The 20,439-nt window shown below is 36.8% G+C and overlaps 2 protein-coding genes across 2 annotated transcripts in view; one reads left to right on the top strand and one right to left on the bottom strand.

The window, feature by feature from the left end:
- Nucleotides 1-146: 146 nt before the first annotated feature.
- LOC113233240 (histone-lysine N-methyltransferase EHMT1-like) lies at nt 147-9,830 on the bottom strand. Its single transcript, XM_026468282.1, has 7 exons — nt 9,008-9,830; nt 8,208-8,390; nt 7,759-7,815; nt 7,132-7,253; nt 5,323-5,525; nt 1,227-1,432; nt 147-501 (listed from the first exon to the last, which is right to left on the bottom strand). Exons 1-7 carry the CDS (start codon nt 9,799-9,801, stop codon nt 147-149), a joined length of 1,920 nt encoding a protein of 639 aa, XP_026324067.1. The 5' UTR covers nt 9,802-9,830.
- A 929-nt stretch (nt 9,831-10,759) lies between these two features.
- LOC113233239 (endoplasmic reticulum chaperone BiP) overlaps nt 10,760-20,439 on the top strand; it is a 22,299-nt gene continuing 12,619 nt past the window's right edge. Inside the window, 6 exon segments of the mRNA XM_026468281.1 lie at nt 10,760-10,913; nt 14,036-14,183; nt 14,745-14,964; nt 16,611-16,699; nt 18,571-18,714; nt 19,414-19,427. Coding sequence (XP_026324066.1) covers nt 10,786-10,913; nt 14,036-14,183; nt 14,745-14,964; nt 16,611-16,699; nt 18,571-18,714; nt 19,414-19,427 — 743 coding nt within the window. The 5' untranslated portion in view covers nt 10,760-10,785.

Below are 20,439 nucleotides of genomic sequence, written 5' to 3'. Positions count from 1 at the left end.
TTTGTGATTTAGAACATTGAGCGGCACTACAACTGTTATGGACAAACCAGTCGGTTATCATCAGGCGCACGACTTGTTCGTCCCGTGACTTGGTATTACAAAGAAAAAAAAACAATTATATGGTCTCAAATTAGGGAATTCGGGAATCATGCCATTGGGCCACATCGGTTGTCAAGGTCATCTAATAAGGGTTTCTTACAGCCATTTTCGTGCAATATGTTCAGTGTTATTCTTAAGAGAGAAAGAAGAGCGGAACAATATAGCAAGCACTCACTAATTTTAGGTATAAGTTTTTCAACACCCTCTCCGGCCAGTATAGCGTCGCAAAGCCTCTCAATGGGAGTGCTATCCTCGGCGTCCTGCAAGTCTTCCTCTTCCATCGGCTTCTCACAGAGGCGTTTCAGGTCGATCGGGGGGGACGGAAGCAACTCTGCAGGAATCACGGGACTCTGATCCAGCTTTGAGGGGTCGAGGATTGCGAACCCGAGATAAGCAGGAGTGCTGAAATTAATGTGGAATAACTCTCAAATATATACATATCACCAATGTTTCGTAGAAAGGTCGAAAGCGCCATTTCGAAAAATTATTCATGGGAGCTTGTTTTAGTTTTTCACAACTGTTTAAAATAGTTACGTCATGTTTTAAATTCAATTTTAAAACTTAATAGTATAATATAATTATGATTATATACTTATTACATATAAGTTCTTATTAACGTAATATTTTATTTGATTTGCCGTGTTCGTGAATTTCGTTTTTCTTAAAGGTACGTCTGCTTTGTACCATTATGTTTTGTGGTCAATAAAGTTTAAGAAATTAATAAATATATTGTGTATTAAGGGCGGTAAATAAGGAATTACGAACAACTCTATTAGAAGACCGAAGTCGAAGACTGCGGGCTTTCGGAGTCGAGGTTGGTAATTATCGTACCGCCCGTACAACATAGAATGTTTTTCATCACACTTGCATGTAAATAGTATGTTTACATGCAGACTAACTTGACTATAATGCCGAAATAAAACCCTCGTGCCTTTTATCTTCTCATTACAGCCGTGGGAATATCCCAGGCGTAAAACTCTTATAGTTATATATCTCGTTATTAGAAATACATTGACGTAGCGCCAAGGAGTTTTGCTACAGCAAGGTGGAAAACCTTTCATTCATTTTATTAAATAAGAAATAAAAGAAAACACTATAGATGGCAATTGTTTCTTTCGTTTACTAACCATTGTTCCCTCTGATCGGGCAAGAAGATCCTCTTGTTGCTACATTTCATCTGGACCTGCACTTTAGAGCAGTTGCGGTTGACAGGTTGCCAGCGGTACGAGTGCATCCCGCAGTGAGGGCATCCCGGCTTTAACTTCGCGTCGTTGTATGGTAGGCCGCACTCCAGGTGGAAAAGGTGACTCTCGGAGCACTGGTAGAAAATTCCCTGCGGGAACAAGAGTTTATTCAATACTATTTCAACATAAATGGAGTTAGACAACATCACATATGTTGCTGCGTCTTAAAGTAAGTAACTATAGCACTTGTGTTGTGGAAATCGGAAACAACGACAGTGCTACAAACACCCATACTCGAGACAATATAGAAAAGTTATTTTCTTCATTGACCTGTCTGGGGATCGAACCCGGGACATCAGAGATGGCAACACAATGAGTGCAAGCTACTCGACAGGGAAGGTCATCAAAGAGGACTGCAGACTCTCCATGGAAGTCGTCACAGAGGAGTAGACTCTACCTAGCAAGGCCACATAGGGTAATTTATTATTTGTATGGAAGCTAATTTTCGTAATCATAGTATAATGAACTTTGGTGTAACACATAGTTTCCCAAAGTGGTCCCTACCGCCCCCCAGTGGGCGCTAACGAGTCCTAGGGTAGGAGCCTCGAAAGCAATTAGGGGGCGCTGATACTGTCCAGTGGGTGCCGCTTTTGAAAAAAATTCTGAATTATCTACACAATGTGTTGATTTCTCGCCATATTTACAGACGTCATTCTATATCCGAAACCGAACCCAAATCACTAAAAAAAACCATATAAATAGAAAAAACGCCTAAATTCTAACTTAATTGCCTTGACTTGACTTGCACTACATGTGCCACAAGTACCGGCAACCATTTGAACAATGACCTATGCGCAGAAAATATATAAATATACATTTTAGATCTACACACATCAAAAGTGTCTAGGGATCAAGTGAATATTTTTGAAATAAAAATTATTTAAGCAATATTTACCAAATCCAGTCTTCCAGGACGACTTCTTACTTTAATGCTTATGTTTTATTTAACCGCTTCCTTTTAACCCTATATTTAATTAAAATAAACTAAACTTGATGTTTTTGCAAATTGTAAGAAAAAACTCCAATTAACGGCGTCAATTAAATGACAAAAAAATGGCGAAAATGATGATTTTGCTCATTTTTATTGTAAAGATAAGAACATTAATAATCTGTATTTCCACCATTAACACGAATCACACAATTACAGCGATTTGGCATGCTTAAGATGAGTTCATCAAAATCACTTTGAGGAATGGCCGCCCATGTGTTTTGTAACAAGTCAAAATATTGTTGTAGAGTATGTATGCATACTCGGCACAGCTCTTCTTTGAAGCATATCCCATGCGTGCTCAATTGGATTGAGGTCTGGTGATTGAGCAGGCCACGGCAGAACGTTGATACGAGCTTCGGCAAGAATGCGTGTTACGACTCTAGCCGTGTGTGGACGTGTGTTGTCATGCATTAGTTGAAATGAATCACCCAACTGGCCTCGCAAAGGGATGATAACATCTGAAACAATCCTCTCTGCGTAAACTTGAGCATTGAGGTTACCCCTGATCCAAATGAGATCTGTTCTTCCGCCGATCCAAATACCGGCCCATATCATTATTGTTCCCCCACCATATGGATGAACTTCATGACAATATCTCAAACGTACATGACGTCCAGATGTTCTCCAAACTCGAGTACGTCTTGTATCCGGTCTCATACCGAAGCGGGATTCATCCGAAAAGCACACATAGCGCCAGTCTTCTTCCTCCCAGTTTCTGTGTTCGCGAGCCCATCGTAAACGGGTCCTGCGATTGCAGGGTGCAATAGGTGGAACTCTGAGCGGCCTTCGGGATCGCAGACCCACTTCACGTAAACGATTTCGAATTGTTTGATCGCTTATTAGCAAGCCTGAGGAGCTGTGGAGCCTCGTAACCAACATCATGGCGGTCATGGTACGATTCCGTCGAGCAGTATTTTGGATATACCGGTCCTGTCTGCGAGTCGTGATGCGAGATCGTCCTCCATGTCGCTCGGCCACGCTGCCCGTCATGCGATAGCGCGTCCAGAGGCGACTTATGACGCTCTGTGTAGTGTTAAGAGTGAAAGCCACAGCACGTTGCCTGGAACCAGCTTCCAACATTCCGACGGCTCGCATCATCACTTCTCGGGTTAAATGATGTCGTCTCTCCATAATAATGTAAATTGTTTCGGTTCCGATGCAGATATTGTAATGATTTTGTCAAAACGCTATAACTCATTTTTATACAAAACCACATTGACAATCGATTTTCTTCTTATTATCGAATTTTAAACAATATTCCTTATTTAAATGTTAAAACTCACTAAAAAGTATCAATAGCGATACAAAAAAGTTAATATAATTAACCCTAATTGCAGCAATACTCTTAAACGTACTTGATCCCTAGACACTTTTGATGTGTGTATTTGGTGGTAGGGTACGAGTAGGAACGGGGGGAGTATCGTAGCGAGCGCGTGATTGGTATTGGTAGATCATCAGTCGACCTTGCGTATTGCGTCTACGTTCCGCTAACAACGCGCATACGTTCTAGTTTCTCACGAAATGCCATGTTGTTTGGTATGTAAATAAGAGTTAGTGCAAAAAAAATCGCTACCAGTTCACCAGACCCTGCATTATCATGAGAGCTGGAGTCTGCCACCAGCTGTGGAGCTAGGTACTTCTAGCACTACTTTCATGTAATCTAAAATTGGTAAGTACCAAATCTAAGTTACAAAAAATATTTTTTCAGTCAACTTTTCTAACTAATGTCAATAATTAGTAAATTATAACAATACTAGTACATAAACATGATTTAAAAAATAAGTAAATAAGCGATCGAGAAAGATTACGTATCGCTCGCTGAAGCGAGTGGCGGGGTCACTGTCCTCTGAGGTGAATACACTTGGGGGACAATTTTACAAAACTTTACTAGACACAATTAGCCACAATATTGAAGAGAATATTTTTTAAATATTTTGAGATGTTTTAGCATTATTTCTATTATTAATTTCTTAAATATGGCGCGAATGCAAATCAACACACTGTATAAAGTACACTACGTACATTTTTTTTTCATCTGAATTTTTGTGTTAAGTTAATATAAAAAATACGTGTTTCCAATTATTTTTTACGGGCGTTGAAATTTTTTTATCTTGCCTAAGCGAGCGGTGAGTCAAAAAATTTGGGAACCTATCGTGTAACGTAAAAACTATACTCTGGAGTTCTGGAAAATTCTCGCGCAGTCTCGGAAATTCTCGCGCAGTCTCGGGAATTCTCGTCGCTACCGTATCGTAGTTTGTGCATTACATTATTGACATAAAGTTCATCGTATGTATGCACAATTTCGTTACAAAAATTCGCTTGCATTCCGTTATTGCATAAATCGCACCCTCAATAATAAAGCGACGTAATTCTAAAAATGTCATTTTTGGGGTACTATCGAAATAATGTGAGGAATAAAATTAACAAATCGCTTCAAGTAGGATGTATTCGTAACTGATACTAGCCAAATTACATTAAAGTCACGTATTTTTTTATTAACTCCAAAGTCCAGATCAAATAAACAGATTATTATATATATATTTATTTCATAGGTGAGCAAATTACACTCGAAAACGTGATACTGATTGAACTTTACTGCTTATTCGTAAGGCAGACTTCCCTGAGAAGAATGAACAAGAAACTGTAGGGGTTGCTCTTTGTAACTAAACATTTAAATACGTTTATCATTACAATATTAATTTAAACATCTTGAGAAATTCCCAAAATCGACTTCTAAATCTAAATGTAATAACGTAACCAATCACACTTTGTTATTAACGGTGCGAAAGGACAATTTATCACAGGCATTTTAAATTTAAATTATCTTACGGACAAATAAAACATGTTCAATAAACAACAAACGACGACTTAATGTCTTTTACCATTGCGCGATTTTTAGCATTCTAAAATAATGTTTGTAAAAACATCTACATTCCAAAATATGGACTTAATTAAGGTCCTTTGGCTCTCACCTACACAAATATTTACCTGCGTACAAAACAGGCCACATGCCGAGCAGCACATGTGCGTCCTCAACTGCGCAAAATGCAACGCGCAGGCCAGGAAGTATGGCGCGCGTGGCCCGGCGCGGATCAGCGGGGAATAAGAGCCGTCATCTTCTTTGGCAGCGGCGTGAGAGCAGCCTACGCGGACACCGTCTACTAGCTCGATTGCTTGGCAGAATACTGGTTCTAGAAGTAATCAGTGCATCAACGATCATTTGCGCGTTAGTAGTATCTTGCATTTATTTTTTTGTTTTTTTGTAGATTTAGTTAATGTTTCTAAGGATTCATTTCCCTATTTTTACGTCTTATTTACAAGCTGTGTTCACTCAATCATACACTAAGAAAAATGTTTTGAAAACTGAAGATATAAACTTTATTTTGTGGATTGCTTAATTGTTGCATTTATATGCATATGTAAGTGAGCATGTTTTTGTACTTGTCTAGATGTAATTAAGTTAGTTTTTAAGATGTCTGCCCTATTATATTATATTTTTACTTAAATAGACTGAACTTCCTCGCCGCGGATAAAGCCGGAATAAAAAAGCGCGGATAAAGTCTGAGCGAGCTTGTAATTAGTAGATAAGTATTTTTTCTGTATTTTGGTAAATAAATTAAAAAAAAATATGATCACCAACAAAATTATTTTTTTTTGTTTGATTTTTTTATAATACCATGTAACGGAACAAACAAGTCGTGCGCGAGATGGTAAGCGACACACCTACGAATAGCTTTGCCACTCAGACCTATAAATTGCAGAAATTTTAGTAGCAGTAGAGTTCCTTATGAAAGAGTGCCACTCAGAGCTTTAAACCGCAAGGATCGAAGGGGCACTGCCACTGCGCCCGTCACCCTGAGACATAAGTTGACAAGTCCCATGTATATGTAATTTCACCAGCACCCTTACCCTTCTAAACTGGAACACAATAGGGGAGAGAGTTCATCCTGTGTAGTACTGCCACCTTATCTTTTCTATCGCCAAGCAGTAACGTCAGCATTACTGTGTTCCGGTTTTGAAGGGTAAGGGAGCTGGGGCTGCTGGGAAATTACAGGCACTTGGGACTTGTCAACTTATACCTCAGGTGACGGGCGCAGTGGCAGTGCCTCGCATATCTTTGCGATTTAAAGCTCTGAGTGGCATTGCAACTGTTATGGATAGGCGTGTAACTTGTCATCAGGCGCACGACTTGTTCGTCCCGTCACTTAATTAAAAAAAAATCGAGTTCTTAGGTTTTCGCCATTGTTACACATAGGAAATGAAACTATTTTTCCGGATTTAAATCGCGTTGACTGACAACCGTGACCATGGGACCTGTAAAGGGCACGAAACGTCGGTTTGTTTGAAAAAACAAATATACGCGATTTAAATCCGGAAAAATAGTTTCATTTCCTATAAAAAAAAAAAAAGATGATTAGCGGAGAATGTGCGCTTTTGAAAGTTGAGTAATAGGACTTTTAGAAGCAGTAAAATTCCTTGCCAGTGTTCGTTCAGGGAACACCACTTTAACTATTCTGCCGCCAAGCAGTAATGCAACCATCACCCTGTTCCGGTTTTGATGGGTAAGGGTGCTGGTGAAATTACAGGCACATGAGACGTGTGACGTGACAACTTATGTCTCAGAGTGACGGGTGCGATGGCAGTGGCACTCGGATATTTGCGATTTGAAAGCTCTGCAACTGCTATGAACAGGCGTATCGCTTACCACCGGGCGCGCGACTCGTTCGTCCCGACATTTGGTATCATAAAAAAGGACAGTTAGTGACAGCGGCACTTATAACCTCAAACTTCCCCCACCTGTTAGTTCATCCACGGCCGCGTGCACGTTACTGGGTGTTTCGCAGAAGCACTTGGCGATGATTGTGGATTCTTCCGGGGGAACCGCTGCCTCCAAGTTATCTTCAGCGTTCTCTGGGACACTGTCAATTAACGAAAAATATTTATGGCAAGCAATTGAATTATAAAACTATTCATGCATAAAGAACAGTGGAAAATAATTGGTTTGAACATTGCTTGAAAAGATACATCCAGATACTTAACAAATAGCACAGCACTTCAAGTACCAAGTGATGAGCTTGGTCTTTTGAATACCTGATCAATAAATTCCAAGAGACTGTAATGAACTTCATTGATAAATAATCTCTATTGATATTTTATTAAAGTGGTATATTTAGGGTTTATGCTGCCATTCATCACAGCGACAAGCAAACAACCTTTTTTGATGAGCAGTAATTGCAACTCGGAGAAAAAAACAACACCTTTAAAAACTATAAGGTGTTCATAGCTTTGATTTAATTTCATTTGGTTGATGTAAATGTTGGCCCAGGAGTGTGTAAACTTACTAAAGGGCAATAAGGACAATAGGAAGTGCACATATATCTCAGACATGTCAAGATAGGATAATAATAGCACTCTCTGACTTACTGTACGGTTTCTTCGTAATTTGATAAAGGTCTCCTGGACGAGCGGCGTCGTGGGGCACTACAGAAACAAGAAATATTTTATAAAATATGAATTCATCTCCACTTGCTACATTTTTGAGTAAAAATGATAAATATGTAATGGCAACTAAAAAGAAGCAATACAGACCATGATCACAGTGACATTCAAGGCATAGACCATTAAAATAAATTGTCTATAAAACTACTTTAAATAGTAAAAAAGTAAATTGGCATAACTACTGATTCATAGCACAGAAAGTAACTATCCCGACATCGTAAAAGTTGCAGGATATTAAAGAAAATTTTATCATACATGCATAAAGCCTCTATACTTTTACAGACAACACCCAGTATCAAAACGATACTTGCATGTCATCATCTGGCACCGACGATGACCAATCATTATCACTCATTGCATAAGACGTGCACAACCTTGTTGACCGTCTTGGTCGTCCAGTTTCATAATCCTCATCGCTTGTGTCATCAAAGCTATCAACTTCACTGGTCTCTTCAACACTCTTTGCGTCAGCTTCCAGGAGTTTGCTGATCACTTCAGTATCATCGTCAATTTCTTCATCCTCTTCTTCTTCTAGTTCTATAGATTCGTCTGCTACTCTGAGAATGAAATCGAAGCTTGGCTATTAATGATATTGCTGCGTGCTACCATGTTTCCTAGTAATGTAAATGAGAACTGACAAAATAAACAGCATATTTTTTTATGCAGCAGCATGTCAAACTGTATATGTTATAGGCTGCTATCAGTGCAGTAGTGTATTAACTGGAAAAGTGTATTTATTCATGATTATCTTTTTCACTTTTGTTTGATTTGTTTTTCATTGATTAATGAAAAACAAATTGCTCACTTCTCGTGAAAGATTATTGAAATTAATAAAAATATAAAGGTTTATGTTTATTACAGATATACTAAACAATTTTCCACTTGTGAAATATATTTCAATATAAAATGGAAAAATTAATTTCATATTTTTGAGTAAGGACTTTTGTAGCTCATATAAAGTTTGTCCCATTTTGAATTAAGTGGGCTTACTGGTTACTAATGACGGTCTTTATTGACATGTAGAAAATACAATTTTACATTTAGCAATGCCATAAACTTGAATTTCACATATTTTGAGTTACAACACTATTGCAACAGCAGTGCAATATATGTATGTATAGTGATGCAAAGTAAATTTTTGAAAACTCCAAATGTGACACATTGTACTACTTACTCTTCATCCTTGGTGTCATCTCTATCTTCAGAATCAATAGCCTTCAGGCCCAATTCACACAAATGCTTCAATTTCATCACTTGGCTTTGATTTTCTTCACCATCCACCTCCATTGGTTTTGATCTACTATTTTTCTTCTCTGTTACTGCATGCTCATCATGGTCAATAGGTCTACCTGACCTGTTGGATCGTCTCGTTCGTACACCTTCTTCTGGGCTTTTATCTGCATCACGTCCAAGACGAGCATTATTCTGAGATTCTAGCCCCATTCTTAACTCTTCATTTGCAAGAACTTTAGCAGTTGGTTTGATACGGCGAGAAGGTCTTGAAGGAGCTGGAGTTTCATTATAAGATTTCTCTTTTCTTGCTATAGCATTAGCTATCACATTATCAAATTCTTTGCTACGCCTTCGTGTGGATCTTTTAGGTGGAGACGCGTGAGAACTGTCTGAAACATCGTCATTTTCAGACATCTGTTGGCTGGTCTTATCTTTTCGATGTGACTGAAATTCAGTATCATAATCTTCATCACGTTTGGCTTTAGTTCTGCTAGAACGCCGTAAAGATGTCTCCTCCTGTTTCTCTTCAGTAGACACAATTTTCATTGCACTGCTTTTGGCGCCAGGTTTTTCTGAACGAAAGGTAAGAACTATACGTGGTTTAGGGTCAGACTCTGCATCGAACTTTTTGTCTGTTTTCTTGCCCTCGTGTTTTGAAGGAGAGCCATCAGACGACGAATCGGTTTTATCGTGTTTTTTCTTGGACGTGACGGGCACCGTATCTTCTATTTCCATAGTGCAATCAAGGCCCTCTAAAAGGTTTGAACACGCTTACCAGTATCTGCAGCAGTAGTTACAAGAAAACTTCAACCAAGCGTTTCAAATGTTTCTGCGCTCTTTAGATCTTCACCAAATCGTTTAGTACTGAACTAATACCAATATAAAACTATGCGTCTCACTTTTTTTATTGCATCAATATGTATAAAAGTTATTGGCAACTAATGTAAATTAAAATTGATTAAAATAATCCAGAATACAAGCCAACAATCACAAACTACTTGCACCCTTGCACTATCTAATTTGTGCCTTGCACCTGTGCCATAAACAATTTTTTTAGTCCAAAAGATTGACAGCTTAAATTGACAATAAAAACAAAAATACTGAACGCAACTATCTTGACTGACATTAAAAAAATGGACTTTCCATTTTTTCTGAACGAAATGATACCATATTTGTATTAAAATCACAAACCATTACCTATATCTTCAAGACTGACGCTGGCCCAAGCCTAGTGGCCATAATTAAGGAAATAATAATAACGGAATCATAATAGACGTATACTTTTTACGCGATTTTAAATTATTTTTTTACGTTACATTATACACATTTGATACCTTAGTTAGAGCATTTAGGATTCGATGCGTCATCGATAGACATTCCCCTCTGTCAAGGTATGTACATACAACTATATGCTCTTACAAAAAATGTGGCACGCTTTTTTTTCATACAAATTGCTGCACTTGCGGCGTCTATCTAGATATATGTCTGTGGTTCATGGTCCATAGAGGTATGGTCTGTGTTCCGTCACTGTCAATGTCAGCTGTTATCAAATTTATCACTGAGCTCTTTTGCTTTCTGTACTTCTGCAACCGTGTTTTAAAGTGCTAATTAATGAATAATAATTTTAAAAACTACACAATTGCCTTTGTTTTTGCTCTAGTTAATAGTTGACAGAAGTTCTACTTTCAGTATTTCAACTTTTTTTAAATCTCGGTAAAAATGAGTCAATTATATTTGAGCCCTGAACATGTACTTCAGGGCGGATATTTCCACTCAACGTTGCGAAAACTCCAAGAGCCGAACACTAGCATTGAGCCGCACAATATCATGTATCCTGTTTTTCTGTTGTAAGTACCTATTTCCTATGCAAACCTTAATAACATGTACATGTTTTATAACCTATGTATTTGCGGAATAATCGTCATTAAGTCTATGCCGATAAACACCAATATTGAATTAATGATATTTACGCGATTATCCATACGGATATCAATTTAAAATGAATCTTATTCTAGTAGATATGAGTTGTGTATACCTGTTACCTAAATTATAAATAAGTACCTTATGTGGCAGACAACTACACCAATTACCTGATTCAATAGTTTGATATAGAAAATAACTATGAGTATCAGTGAACTCTTGAGTTCTACCCAGAATGTCCAGACAGGAACCAATTTAGAAAAGTTTGCTCTGAAATTGGTTCTACTGCTGATCAAACCTGGAACCTTCTAATTCACAGCCCACATATCACTACCAAAATCGTTGAATAAATATGTTTTATTTTCACATTGGTTATCTGTTATCACAAATAAGGTGATCCACTTTAATGATCTCTTAACATTGCCGGAGATATCATAAAAGTGCTTACAAAAGCTTTTTAAGGTTCAAGGCCTTATTATCTGATAATTATGTTCTTATTAAGACTCTATCAATTATATTTTCTACGTACTTGATACTTATAATCCAGACTGATAATCTTAATTGATTTCTTGATACATTATATAATTACTATAATATGATTTGTATTGCCCAAAGTTGATGCATTAACATCTTTCTGCTTGGGTTCTTTTAGCCAAGGGTCTGTAGCAGCTACCCATAGTCGGCTTCTTCTAGTTAATCAATCCAATTTTACTATATTACAACGAAGGAACTTACTCTGACTATAAACAACTTAAAAAACAAACAATCTAAAGACATATATAATATGGACACTAGGGTGTTTAAATGCCTGATTTTGCTAAATGATAATTTACTAAACATGTTACTATTTATATTTAATGAATGCCTTACGGTAGGAATCTTTCCTGATGTGTTGAAAGTAGGTCTTATAATACCATTACATAAAAAAGACGAGAAAGACGATGTTAATTACAGACCGGTATGTGTACTGCCTATTGTATCAAAAATTTTCGAATCGATATTGAAAAGAAAAATAACATCATTTTTAGAGGTTAATAAATTGTTCGTAGACTGCCAATATGGCTTTAGTACAGGAAGGTCCACAGAAATTGCGATAAGAAAAGTACACTTTATACTAGAATCCTTAGATAGAGCCCAAAAGTGTAGTAGTATTTTTTGTGATTTGTCGAAGGCTTTCGACTGCCTATGACATAATATTCTTATAAAAACTAGAATACTATGGCTTTAAGAATAAGGAACTAAGTTTAATGAAGTCCTTCTTTCTCAAAATCCTTCATCTTTCAAATAGAACTAAGTCTATAATGGTGGAAGGCATATTTTCTGATGTTAGAAAAATTGACATCGGAGTTCCGCGAGGATCAATATTAGGACCTTTGTTATTCCTCATCTATATTAACGACTTGCCACACGCATTACCATCATGGTCAAATGATAATCTATTCACAGATGATACTCATGTAGGAATATCAGCTAGAAATAAAATTCAAATTCTCGAAAAACAAACTTTTGTTATGGATAGTCTTAGTACATGGTTTACCACAAACGGCATAGTCCTTAATAAGAAAAAAACCGTTACCATAGAATACAAAACAAAGTCAGAAAAAAAGAACATGACACTAGATTTACCACATTTTTAGGATATGTTATTCAGGACACATTGACTCATTCTCTTCACATTGACAAGATATGTAAACAACTCTCAGTGGCAAATTGTGCCTTACTTAAACTTAAACCAGTAGTGAATAAAGAACGTAGTTTAGGTGTATACTATGCTTATATTCAATCAATTATTGGTCTGAGGAAATTCTTCTGATATTGAGAGAGTGTTGGTCTTGCAAAAGCGACCAATACGAATTATCGCAGGTATTACGACGTGTTTTTTTTTTACACGTACAAATGTGTATTTGCTAAAGAGTACTTTGTTAAATATAGAATAATGGCTGTAATTTCATTGTGTATATACAGATCATTATTAGAGATACACGAAACAAAAAATGATATGACGAAGATATCAGACATACATACACATAACACGAGAAGTAAACATAAATAGCAACAAATAAAACCAGATTAGTCAAAGCTTAACATTTTAACGATGTACAATAAACTACCAGTTAGTGTATCTGACTTGGAAATGGCTACGTTCACGCAAACATTAAAACTTTACTTTAAAAATCATGCTTTTTATAAAATCAACGAATTTATGGATTCAAATCTAAGTGAATATTCATTTTCTTAAAAAATCATAATAAGACTTTACTAGTGTGTATACCTGTATAATTTAACTCTGTGTTTTCTGTAGTTTGACTTACCTATATGCAATGTACTGTGTTGTCTTGGTGAATAAATCATTTGACTTTGACTTTGACGATGGTTAAGTCTATTTTAATTGAGTATACACCGTACACCAAGCCAATATAATTAACATAAGATTTTCATTGAAAAACCTACAAACAATGCTGGCAAAGAAAACTTTTTTGGGACTGGGTTGGCTTCAAATTTGTTGTATACAATAATATGAGACACAGTCTTGATCCAGACTGGGGTTGTTGCTGATGCAGGTTTTTTATATATCAGCGGATACCAATGCGGATGCTGATTTTATCTATTAAAAAAAAACGCCAAAAAAGTACATGCTTATTGAATCCATCTACATGAAAAGACTTTCTATTTTCTTTAGTATTGTAATAAAATTTCAGTGATTTTGTGACATTTATTAACAAACAAATAAATCTGCCTAGTTTAATTGTTCTGGAATTTTACAGTTTAAAAAAACGGCTGAGCTGCTTTTTCGGCTTACTGTCTGTTTGTGAAAGGTTTGTAAGTTTTCCAGCGTACCTTTTAGGCCAAGTTATGACTCAAACATCAGCAATAAATATCAGCATCGATGAATGCATGTGCTGATGCAGATGCGGATATTATTTTAATTATGCTGATTATCCATGCTGACATTCGTGACAACCCTGATCCAAATCATAGTATTGGGTTGTTAATGTATTTGTACTCTTTTTATCTTGTCTAAATATGTCTAATATTACTTTGATTGTAGAGAAAATGATGATGCGATACAGCCTGTGCCGAGCATGCCAAATGTATACAGATATGGTGTCAACCAACTCATTCCAGCCCTCACTGAGTTGATGGACAAAGGACTCAAATCAATACTTATCTTTGGCATCATTGAGACTTTAGCAAAGGTGAAAACATTTTTAATACCTTTATCTAATATCAGTATTTTTGTAAATTTTATTTCAAGTTTTTAGTAAGGCCTTAACATTTGGGCGTTAATGTCGGCCTTGTAATACCTTTCAATGTGGATTGTTGTATACATCTGGGCTTAAAAGTTATACACAAAATATTATAACAAAGCCAATTGCTCATATTTTAAGACATGGTGTTAATAAATGCTAGGAGGTTGGCCACTGGAAGTTGTCTGGGCATAGGTTAGATGGATGCAAGACATTAGCACCAAACACCTGCACATTTATGTATTTATTAGCAGCAAATAGTGACATGAAGTCTGTTAAGTTTTAGGCCATGACACGAAAAAATGCAAGACCTCTTGAGTGAGTGGTCTATGCTCCAGCAGTTAGTATTAAGCTAACAGTGATGATAATAACTCATAGAACACGATAATTTATTTCACATACACAGGAAAATTCTCACACAGTCACTGGGCTGGTATCTAGTTTGTGTGTTACACAATTGATACTCTGTTATGTTTGCAAATAATAAATTTAAGTAATTTTGAATACCAGGACTCAACTGGCTCTAATGCAGACTCACCGGGGAACCCAGTACTGAAGGCTCTGCCGAAACTAAGGGCTGCGTTCCCGCAACTGCTTTTAGCATGTGACGTGTGCCTTTGCCCTTACACCTCTCATGGGCATTGCGGGCTGCTCTTAGAGAGTGGCGCGATAGACCACGCAGCATCTGTCAAAAGAATTGCTGCAGTTGCTTTGGCTTATGCTCAAGCAGGTAACTTTGGCTGCCTATTGTACGTTTTCACTTAAATGAAAGAAGGTACCTGTATTTTTTATATTTCTACTAACTTGTGGTCTTGTAAACTAACTTTAATTTTTTATTTATTGTTTGTAATCAAACCAAAAGTTCATATCCTTGGTGGCATGTATCTATAACTTTCAGTTTTATGTTAATGGTGAAGAAAAATATGGTGAAAGCTGCACATCTAGGGAGGACGTTTTGTAGCCGTAGAGCTCCTTGTGAAAGAGTTCATCCAGGCATGGACCAATAACTCTAAAGGACTGCTAATCGCGATACAAGACAGCGTAGTCGGGTATTTAGTACCTATTGGCACACCAGATGTCGCGACGAGTGCCAAACAGTCACCGACTTGTATATTAAAGCGGACCGCGCACTAAGTTAATAAAACTAAGAATATAAGTAATATTGTACACAACGTTGGTGAACCTAATAAATAAAATAAAATAAAATAAATAAAAACGAGGCAAGTGAGAGGCATCAAAGTAGTAATGCGTCTCTTTCTAATGGGGTGTTCGTTCATTTTTCAGCGAACCATATTGTTTTTAACTTTTTAGTTTTTATAGAAAATGTGGCCACTTATGGATGACCAAAACTACTAATATTATTTCATAATGCAAATTTGTATACTTATTTAAAGTGCTACTTCATGACAGAAGGTCTCATTGTTGATATTTTTTTATCATTACAGTAAAAGCATATTACCTCTAAGCAAATATATGTATCCAAAGTTAAAAAGTTAATAGGCTAGACACTACTTAAGATTTTATTTAGCGTTGGCAACTTGTTACACAAGGACAGACCACTACTTTGAGCTATCTCACGTGGTTCGGTTTTTTACTGAAAATAAACCTTAACGTAACACGATAAGGTGTAAATTTAAATATTGGTATATCGACGTGAGTGATTCAGTTTATGAAGTATATAAATCCGTGCAAACAGCCGTTTTTGTAAGTAATTTGTTTTACATTGACAAGCTGCAATTTATTCAAAGCTACTCTAATTTGTAGTGATAACAAACAAATCAACTAGATGGCGCTTATTGCACATTTTTATGGTTTCTTCTATTTTGTCTATGATTAGCGCCATCTATCCATATTAAGAAGCGTTATTTATAAATTAGTATGTAACACACAGTGCCATCTATTGACACGATTATTGCTGATGATCATTATTTGAATAATATTATAACGAAAAAAACTGACTTATTAGATTTCATATTAAAGAGGAATTAATATCCACGGCCATTTACATAATGTATACTACCTCCAGTCTATTGGTCAGCGCCATCTGAATATAAGACAGAATTTTGACCTTTTTCAAAGATTACCAGTCCTCTTAAGTTACTGATCCATGGTCCAGAGAAGTACTGCCACCTAACCTATGTCTGCATATTACTGCTTGACTAGCCTAGCTGTGGCTTAAATACTCTATTCAGAGATATAATAATGTTGATGATGACGATGGACCAAAGTAGTGCCTAGTATTTGTGCCTCAGTATTTATGAATGAATTATAAATTTCTCAAAAGTAAACACATTATATATACACGAATATTATCTTTTAAGTTTCCATTAATTAAATTTATGATAATATTTTTTTCATCACCAATATTTCTTTCAGGTGCTCATATAGTAGCTCCATCTGACATGATGGACAATAGAATAAAAGCTATTAAAGATGCTTTAGTTGGGCATAAATTACAAAATCAGGTAAGAATAGTACTGTTAGCTGGGGCGTAGCTTAAGATGCGTAGCGAGAGGTACTTTTATAAATATATAAACTGGGATAATCTTCAAAACTTGGTTTATTGTATTCTTTCACATATTTTCTTATTGAGGTTACATCTCGAACTCTCAAGATGTTCATTCTTTCTTATTTCATTTTTCAAAACACATTCTAATTACAAAACTATATTCACTCAGCCAGTGATTCTACTCATAGAGTAGAGCCTAGACTACAGTACGTTATCTTGAGATAAAGCAGTACATCAAGTACTATCTAACTTATGGACCAAGTTCCGAAATCCGAAGACTAACTAAGGTCTGGGATGTAGAGGAGAATGCACAATAAAAACTTAATGCATCTGGGCAGGACGCGTATGGCTATTCGTGCACAATGCACAATACGTACTCTTAAGGAGAGATGGTTTTTCTGTACTTCTGTAGCCATAGAGCTCCTTGTGAAAGAGGTCGCCCAGAGAAGTACTGTCACCATATATATTTTTATCGCTAAACGGTAATGTGAGCTTTATCAGGGCTCCGTCACTCGCTCGAAGTTACGCGATAAGTTTAAGTCAAAGTCAAATAATGATATATTTAATAGGTAAAATTTTTACACTTGAAAACGTAATTTTTTAAGCTACTGCTCGTTCACTGCGCTGACCTCCCTGAGAAGAACAAGCAAGAAACTCCAAGGATTGCTCTTTTCATATAAACTTAAATACTATAGAATAAATACATTTTGAACCATATTTGTGTGGAATCTAGACTCACGTTGTCTTTCTATACATCTTTATCTAACACTACAATTTTGTAACATGACTTTTCAATTAAAATACTTTTAATGTAAGTTTTAAATTTAGGAAATGGCAATCTTAATGTATGCTCCGGATTCTTATTGTAAAAACGCATACAGTTCCCCATAAAATAATCGTTTACCTTGGTTAAACGAAATCGTGGTACCATGAGTTTGGACTTAGTTCGAAGGTTAATATTACGGATATCTTCTTTCTTAACGAAATTATGTATATTTTTTACGGGAATACAAAATATTTGAGTAAATGGACTGTGATGCCATAGTCATGATACCAGTCTCCTTAAACTTTTCTCTGACAGAAATCCGAGAACCTAAACGGTACACAGAACGAATCACTCGTTTTTGCAACACAAATATGGTTCATACGGCTGTGTGTATCGCCGACAGTGCAAGCGCTCAGACAAGTCTTTCATCTACATTACAATCCTTGTACAACCCCAGACTGCACACGGCTGGCAACGTTATTTTCACTTCTCTGAGCGCGTGCTTAGGTTCCTTTTTCTTCGTAGTGAGCGCCTGGTTTCATTAGTCAGATTTAGTAGGTTATTATAGCGTAAATATTTTCGATTTTGTATGAGAGTGAGGTATCTGTTATGTAGTAACAATTAAGTAACTGTGGCGTTATTGCGTTCCGGTTTTGAAGGGTTAAAAGTGCTGGTAAAATTACACTCAAATGGGACTGGTCAAGTTATATCTCAGGGTGACGGGCGCAGTGGCAGTGCCCCTCAGATTTTTGCTAATTAAAACTCTGAGTGGCACTGCAACTGTTGTGGATAGGTGTGTCGCTTATCACCAGGCGCACGACTTGTTCATCCCGTCTCTTGGTATCTTAAAGAAAGATGAGTAGGTAGCCTTTGTAAGGTGCTAAACAATTGAAATATTGTACACAGTACGTCTATTTGGAATTATTTGCCCATTTCCAGCTCTCGTAACGTTTAAGTCCACAAAAAGCTTTATATAGCACATCCACTAGGGGAGAAATCCGGTACGGGTTTTCGCAAGAAAACATTTTGGGGATAAAATATGTTCGCTTACTCCGTTTCAGGTGTCGGTACTGTCCTACTCGTGTAAATTCGCGTCATCACTGTACGGACCGTTCCGCGACACCATGAAGAGCTCTCCAATGGAGGGTGATCGCAAGTGCTATCAATTACCACCAGGCAGCGCCGCACTTGCTGCTAGAGCTGCTGTAAGTATTGCATCACCTGTTTAGTTCCTTTCCAAGTTATTATAGTCGTTAGCCATTCGCCCCATAAAACGGTCGGTGGTTTTTGGCAATGGAAGATCAAGGTCATACCGTTTAATAGATGTTGGTTTATTGAATGTCATATGTTACATTAGTACGCTTTGAACAATTTGTTCTTTATCGTGTGTAACAAAATTTTTTTGTAGGAATTACAAACTAAAAATAAAAGAAATATTTTCGTACAAGACAGCTAAAGTCACAAAAAAACCCATTACTATTACTAGTACTAGGGTTATTGCAAGTATCAACATCCGCGGATAATCCGCGTCTGCTGATAATCCACATTCGCGGATAATCGCATCCGTAGATAATCCGTATGAATTAAAATATCCGCAACCGCATCGGCCTCCACAATGATCAAGCTGATATTCATTGCGGCCATTCGCGTCATCGTGGCATTACCTAAAGGACCGGGGGCTACGGCGCGCTGAAATAATTTACAAACTATCCACAAACAGTCGTTCTTACCTTTGATTATATTCCAGGATAAGCTACTAGGTAGATTAATTGTTTTTATGCAGGTTGGTTTTCTTGTTATTTTTTTTAGTAGCAGTAAACAAAATCTTTACTGATACAGGAGATTCCACTAACGGAATTACAAGGAGTTTAGTTAAAATACATGTACACATTTACTTAATTTAGGCAGAGAATAAAGAGTAAGAGAACGGACACTCTCCGCCCCTCCCTAGTTTTGGATATCGCACCACGCCCCGCACATTGCCGGTCACATGGGTGCGTTTAAGGACGGTAGCCGGGATAAATTTTAACCTGACATAACGTTATACACCCCGTTTAAGCACTCTGTCAGGCGAAAATTTAATCTGTGAAAATTTTATCTACCCCGTTCACGGACGTCGGCTAGGATAAAATTTAGCCTAGTTGGGATAAATTTTCGCGTGCTTTTTAGGTCGCGAAATTTTAACCTGCTGTCAGATTGACACTATTGACAGCTGTTTGTTGTTTCTGCTAGTTTCGCGCACGCTTATTGAATATTTTGGCTCTGTGTTTAAATAAACGAGTACTTTTAACGACGTTTGGATTATGGATGAAATCGTAATGCAAATTGTTGTAGACGAAATTACGATAAAAACAATATTTAAAGCCCGTTGTGAGTTCAAATAAAGTTTGAATTAGGTACTTATGACAGCTGTCATTTGAATTTGGCAGCTTACATTGACATAAACCTAAGACTCCGTTCACGGATGCCTCGGCAGATTAATTTTTAGCTAGCGAATTTTTAGCCTGCGGTCTTAAACGCACCCCCGACAACAAGGCTGCCGGCGAGCCGTTTTCGCGCGAAGACGGCTTTGATATTTGAATTTAGTTTTCATTTATTCATTACGAAACTTGTGAGTTGATATAAAACGTCATTTTACGTTACTATTTATAATGGTCGTGAATTGTGATGTGTACGGCTGTATATCATCATTTTCCGAAAGATGAAACGAAGTAAGGAAAAAATTAATTATGTCTGAGACTAATTCAGTTATTGTTTTCTTCGTTTATTTACTGCAGAGTAATATATGTATATGTAAAAATACAGATTTATTATATGAATATAATGAGACGCCATGACTTCGCGAATTTTCTATTTGTATTGCCGATGAATATTACGTAATATGAGAGAGTTGATATTTATAAGTGATGTATCACTGATGAGTTACCATG

Source organism: Hyposmocoma kahamanoa, unplaced genomic scaffold (genome assembly GCF_003589595.1).
Source record: "Hyposmocoma kahamanoa isolate Upper Pololo Valley unplaced genomic scaffold, ASM358959v1 78, whole genome shotgun sequence".
In the NCBI taxonomy this organism is placed as follows: Eukaryota; Metazoa; Arthropoda; class Insecta; order Lepidoptera; family Cosmopterigidae; genus Hyposmocoma; species Hyposmocoma kahamanoa.
This window is presented reverse-complemented; position numbering and strand designations above follow the sequence as displayed.

Bases quoted from the DNA above. Each gene is read 5' to 3' on its own strand.
- LOC113233240 (XM_026468282.1), bottom strand. From the start codon at position 9,801: ATGGAAATAGAAGATACGGTGCCCGTCACGTCCAAGAAAAAACACGAT. The intron at 8,391-9,007 runs GTAAGTAGTACA...TTTCATTCTCAG, and splicing joins GATGACACCAAGGATGAAGA to AGTAGCAGACGAATCTATAG. The intron at 502-1,226 runs GTTAGTAAACGA...CATTAATTTCAG, and splicing joins CCCGATCAGAGGGAACAATG to CACTCCTGCTTATCTCGGGT.